Below are 6,000 nucleotides of genomic sequence, written 5' to 3' on the forward strand. Positions count from 1 at the left end.
CCTGACTGCTTTAAATTGTTTTACAATGAAATCAGAATGCTTGTTAAAAGTTGCCTCACTTTTTTTTTTTTTTTTCAATATTAAATAGGCCCAGAGGTGTGTAACTTGGACTTGGCTAGCAATAATTGAGGAATTACAAAGTGTTCTCTTCAAATTTGCCCTCAATACACATCCAGGATGCAACAAAGTATAAACCAAAGCCCAATATTTACAGTATACCTTCTGGACGTATAATTATGAGGTTCTGTGGATGAGCTCAATTCTTTCTAGCTCTACTTTGTCCATTGCATTATCCTCATTTGTATCCTGCATTGGCCTGCTTTTGACCAAAATTGTCCATACAGATGAAGATCTGAGCATTGACTTTACTATAATTGCAAATGTGAACGAGAAAACTATAATGCAAACTGTAAATGGTTTTAAAGAAACTGTAATGTCTCTGTTGGGTGTGCAACTTTTTGTTGCTATGAAGCGCAGAGTTAGGCCAGTGTTTCTCGACCTTTTTCCAGTCAGGACGCCATTAAAAATATTTTTAGTCTCAACCCAGTGTAAGGTTTGGTTCACGTTACTGCGTGTTGGGGAATGCACATATATTGTGCATAAATAATGCTGCGCTGCTCACTAAATAAAGTAATCAAAATGTGACAGTAAACACCCTACAATGGTAATAACCCCCTGAGGGAGAACAATCGGTGATCAACAAGTAGTAATGTGTAAGTGTAACCATAACTACTGAATTCACAAAAAAACGCTGCTTGGTGCACTAAACACTGCAAAATGGTAAATACCCTCCAGAGGTGTAAACATGGCAAATTAAATAATGAAAAAAAAATGGCATAAATATAAATAATCCGACAGTGTATGCATATACAAAGCTGTGCAAAAACCACAAGAAATAGACAATAAACCCCCTCCAGAGGCGCAACCACCAAAAAAAATAAAGTTAAAAGTGGAAAAAATGTATAAATATCCGTGTATACTATATATAATAACACAAGTATCCAGATGAGACAGTGAGTCTTCTTCACATCAAACAACATGGATATAATTAAGTATTATCAAATGTCCATATGCATAAAAGTCCAAATATGCAAGTGGTGTTACTTGATATCCAACACCCATGCTTCATTATGCATAAATTGTGACACTGAGCCTGCTGCCCAGTATACTTGGCCCAGGGTTAGGTGAATCCACTCAATTCCCCGGTATTCTCATATAATCATCTGCAAGACAAAGCAAATGCTTCCATAGTGCAGTAGTTTTATTAAAAAGTTAACCACTTTAAGACCAGGCCTTTTTTCTGACATTTGTTTACAAGTAAAAATCTGTATTTTTTGCTAGAAAATCACTTAGAACCCCAAACATATATAATTAGCAGAGACCCTACAGAATAAAATTGGCGGTTGTTGCAATGTTTTACGTCACCCTGTATTTGTACAGCGCTCTTTTAAACACAATTTTTTTGGAAAAAAATACACTTTAATGAATTTAAAGAAAAAACAAAAAAATCTGACAGAACACCTGCAGTCAGAAGGCGGCAGCGGACATCTTACTACACCCAGCTATGTCTTGAATTTTAGCAAGTAATTTTAGCAATAAAGCGAGCGTAAATAAATCTAGTGTATAGACATCTGTGATGCTGTTTTGATGTTACATTTTTAAAGAAGCTGGACGCCAGCAATAGGAAGGTGGCGGTGGCCATGTTGGTACACCCTGCACTGCTCAGCGCTAAAACTTAAGGCTTTCAAAAATTAAACGGCATCACAGATGCCAATATGCTATTTTTTTTTTTTTTTTTTATACGCTCACTTTATTGCTAAAATGACTTAAATTAAAGACTGTGCTGGACTTATTAAGATGTCCGCTGCCACCTTCTGACGGCAGGTGTTCTGTCAGATTAGCAAACCTAGTAGCGGTGGAACGCATGCGCCACTTTCGTTGGCTGATCTGATGGGTTTGCTCATCTGGCAGAACACTGGTTCAAAGATTTTTAATTGGTTAAATGCTTATTTTCTGTCTGTGGCTCACTAGGATAAACAGGCCCAGCTATAGCAGTCTATTTCTGTCCTCACTGAATCATTTGTTCTTGTTAAATAGACTCAAGTGAAAGTACCAGTTACTGCATATAGTGGGCTTTTCTATAACCGGAAAGTCTCAACTGATTGTTTTATCTGTCATAGTGCATCACTTTAACCTGGGTCGCAGAATGCCTGGCTTTGATTATGGACCTGATGGATTTGGTACTGGTCTCACCCCCCTTCACCTGTCTGATGATGGAGAAGGTGGAGCTTTCCACTTCCATGAACCTCCTCCCCCTTATACAGCCTACAAATACTCTGATATCCAACACCCTGATGATCCTCCACCACCATATGAAGCATCGATATGTCCAGACATCATACTGTGCTCAACAACAGGTGAGAGTGCATCTAATTCTATTATTCATTCAGAAAACCAATGTGACTTTTTAAAGAATTTTGGGTCGAAATTCAACGTTGTGCAGTCAGGAGCTTGACATTCATTGCTTAATATTTCCATGCAGATGGCAAGCAACAAAGTACAAGAGCTACGGGTGCAAGGATATGATAGCACAGTCTATTTTACTTTTAGCTCACCTGCAGTGTCATGGGGCAGACTAATGGCCCACACATCCCCAAGAACTGTGCAGTTAACACCTCACCACATGTAAAGCAAAAAGCTCAATTTACATTATCTCACTTACACAGTGGCAATATACATAATCTGTAGAGTAGCTAAAAAAACAGCCCGGAGAGGGTAAAAGCGGAGGTCCAGCTATTTTAAGACCTGTATAACACCATCATGTATACCAGGCTTACAGGTAACTGGTAGAAAATTGCTGACTGTTGTGCCTGAATTGGACTGGCAGCACTTGACAAAGGGGAATTTGGGGACAGCACTGGAGCATGAAGGGGGCATGTATAACAATTAAAAAAAAATTTAATGGTGGGAAGAAAACCAATAAAAAAAAATGCTTCTAATTTCTTTGGATGTTTGTTTTTATCTATTGTGATTATGTAATACAATTTTTTTCTTTTGTGAACCTAAAAAAACAGATCAGGTGACTCGTCAGTCTACTGTTTTGGGTCAGCTCTCAACTGCTAGCAGCAGCAATGCCTCTTCACCTCAAACTACAGAAGAACCACTGCCACCATCAGGCCTGCAACTGCCACAACCACAACAAGAAACAGAAGATGCTGAAGGCAGTTCACTCCTTGTGGCCCCCAGTATTTTGCAAAACGAAGCCTTCTCCAGCCCTGGTCAGACAGGGCCCTCACCCAGTAACTGTTCTCTGAACACTGTTGTTTGAAGGAGGAAGAAGAAAGCACATGAGATCCTGGGAATTACGTATGATCAATGATGTTGGAGTGTTGACCTGAAGAACTGCTGGGAACTTTTTAGTACTTATTTCAGGATGCTTTCAGAACAAAATTTTTTACCTTAGGATGTTTTTTTGCCTCCCCTTTAACCCTTTTGCTACCTAAAATGTTTCTGCCATTTCACAAAGCTCCCCAGGCAGATCATGTGATAAATAGGCGGTTTACATCTTTACGTCACGTCTTTAAATTTGGTCGATTTATCATGTAAATATTACATTTCAAGTGCTGCACTTTCTCCATTCCCACCCTAGAGTGTATGTGCGTGAGAGAGAGTGAGAATGACTGTATCTTCTGTAGAGTTTTTATACATATTTGGGGATTGTATTTTGCTTCTTTTGGACACTTGAAAAACTTGCAATAATCAAGCAAGAACTGCAATCATGGGACCCTTGAACATGCTGTAAATTGAGCTCCAGCACGATGGAAGAGGCAGAGAAGTGCTCGATGAATTTCAGGACAAGTGACTTGTTTGGCGTTCACTTTGAGGTGTTGCATTGCCATTAAGTCTTTGGCATTAATGGATTTGTTATGGATTGAATACTTTTCCCTTATCCCTCCCAAGCACGCAACAATATATTTGTGAGACCTTTGTATGTGTGACAAACTTGCATCTGTAGACTTCCAAGGAGTAGATGATATCTACAGTTGGGACCAGGAGCTTTTTTTTTTCATTAAAGACTAATTAATTTTCACTCCTGCTTTGAACATATTATAGATGTGTACATTTAGTGTCCCTTTTGCCTTAGTTGAACCGATACTCCGATATCTCCAAACAAAATGGATCATTACCATATCACTGCATGATGACATGATATGTTATGACTGACCTACTGGATTGATGAGAGCATGTCAGTTTGGAAACACTGCCAATTGGTTACAGGAGAGATTGTCCTAGAACTTTTCACTTTCATTTCACTTTTACAGTCCTAATAATTAAATATGTGGTCTGTTTTGGGAAAAAAGGTTGCATTTTAAATGTGGTTTCTTCCATCAACGGTTATTCCAAAAGAAAAGTCTACATAAAGGAGAAGTTTGGCGTACATAAAAAAAGAAGAAAAACTTTCACGCTCACCTCTATGCTGCAGCATTGGTGTCGCCTCTAAGGTTGAGAACTGAGTGATCACTTGACCACCTATTTCCTCAGTTCTCGGTCTGCTTGGAGTGGAGAGCAGGGACTGTCAATCACTGCTCTCTGCCTCCAGCACTCACGGGGGTGCTGGGCAGGAGAGGGGGCAGGCGTAACTAGCTCTAGCTTTTATATGTGTGCTGAGGACTGGAGCCAGCTGTCAATCAGGCAGTTGTGTGCATCCTGAAAAATATGTTTAGGATCGTTCAGAAGCCTGGAGCAGCTCTGTGATGTCAGCTGCTAGCAGGCAAAAGCCTGCTATTGGATGACTGGATCACAGGAGAACAAAAGTAAGTGCACTGATGTGACCCAGAAGAGAAGTATGGCCAAAAAAACCTTTGGCCATACTTTTTATTTTTTTAAAGTAGCACATGCTTGTCATGTACTGGTGAAAACAAATCTAATGTTTTCTGCATCTTACAAGAAGGTATATCTCTAATTCTACAAATTGCTAAGTGGTATTGGCTGTACCGATTGCCATTTTCAGCTTTGATATTGTTTTCATCTCCTGTTCCTTTAAAATAAGGTTCATTATAGCAAATAATTATTATACCTTAAAGCAGGCATCCTCAAACTACGGCCCTACAGCTGTTGCAGAACTACTCGTCCCATGAGGCATTGTAAAGCTCTGACATTCACAGACATGACTAGGCATGATGGGAATTGTAGTTCCTGAACAACTGGAGGGCCGTAGTTTGAAGACCCCTGCCTTAAAGAATTTAATTGAGCCTTAGCTTTTAAAACCATCCCACTGCAGCTGTTGTTGGTGTTTTTTTTTTTTTTTTGAGAAATCTGAATTTGGAAAGTTAGGTACAGCTCCAAGGTTGTGTTACATACTAACTCACTCCTGGATTACATAGGTTCTGGCACAGTGATTCTGTCACCATTTTAAACTCTTTAAAAAAAAATGTTCACAGAGAACAGCTAATTTGGATATTTTTATAGTGGAACTGAATTTATCATAAGCAGTTGATCATAAAGTAGGTGCGTAGCTAACACCAAAGGGCGTGTCCACTACTGAAGGAGACACACACTTGCCTCTCTTACAACTTCTTGATGATTCTTGCCTGTTGCTGAAATCTTTACTCTGTGCCCATCAGTACCGTCATTGGTTTGCCTGTCTGAAGCTGGCAGAATGGCTTTCCATTAAAGTGATATTAAACACACAGTTTAATTTACATTGTCCCTTCTATTTCTGTATGTGGATGATGTCACTATAATTATTTTAATTTATTAGATGGGTTTCTTTTTTTTTTTTTTTTTTTTTTTATTACCTTTTTTTTTTCCTACTCGATATACTGCTGTCACATGACCCAGATCTTTCTCAGCCTGTCTGCAGGGAAACATAACCAGCAGGAGTTTCTAGTCCTCTGCTCTAGTCTCATGTTCAAAATAAAAAAACAACCTTTGGAATACAGAGTACAAATAAATAAATATTATGAATAAACTGTTTTAAATTGGCATGAAATATATATT

General features: G+C 38.9%; 1 protein-coding gene across 4 annotated transcripts in view; it reads left to right on the top strand.

Annotated features, from left to right (window-relative positions):
- The window catches only part of DGCR2 (DiGeorge syndrome critical region gene 2), a 103,625-nt gene extending 97,923 nt beyond the window's left edge, over positions 1-5,702 (top strand). For all 4 annotated transcript variants that reach the window (XM_073629159.1, XM_073629165.1, XM_073629168.1 and 1 more), the window contains 2 exons: positions 2,181-2,417; positions 3,075-5,702. In XM_073629159.1, coding sequence (XP_073485260.1) covers positions 2,181-2,417; positions 3,075-3,328 — 491 coding nt within the window. In that variant the 3' untranslated portion in view covers positions 3,329-5,702. The remainder of the gene's footprint in view (positions 1-2,180; positions 2,418-3,074) is intronic.
- The last annotated feature ends 298 nt before the right edge of the window (positions 5,703-6,000 follow it).

Source organism: Aquarana catesbeiana, linkage group LG01, assembly GCF_042186555.1.
Source record: "Aquarana catesbeiana isolate 2022-GZ linkage group LG01, ASM4218655v1, whole genome shotgun sequence".
NCBI lineage: Eukaryota > Metazoa > Chordata > Amphibia > Anura > Ranidae > Aquarana > Aquarana catesbeiana.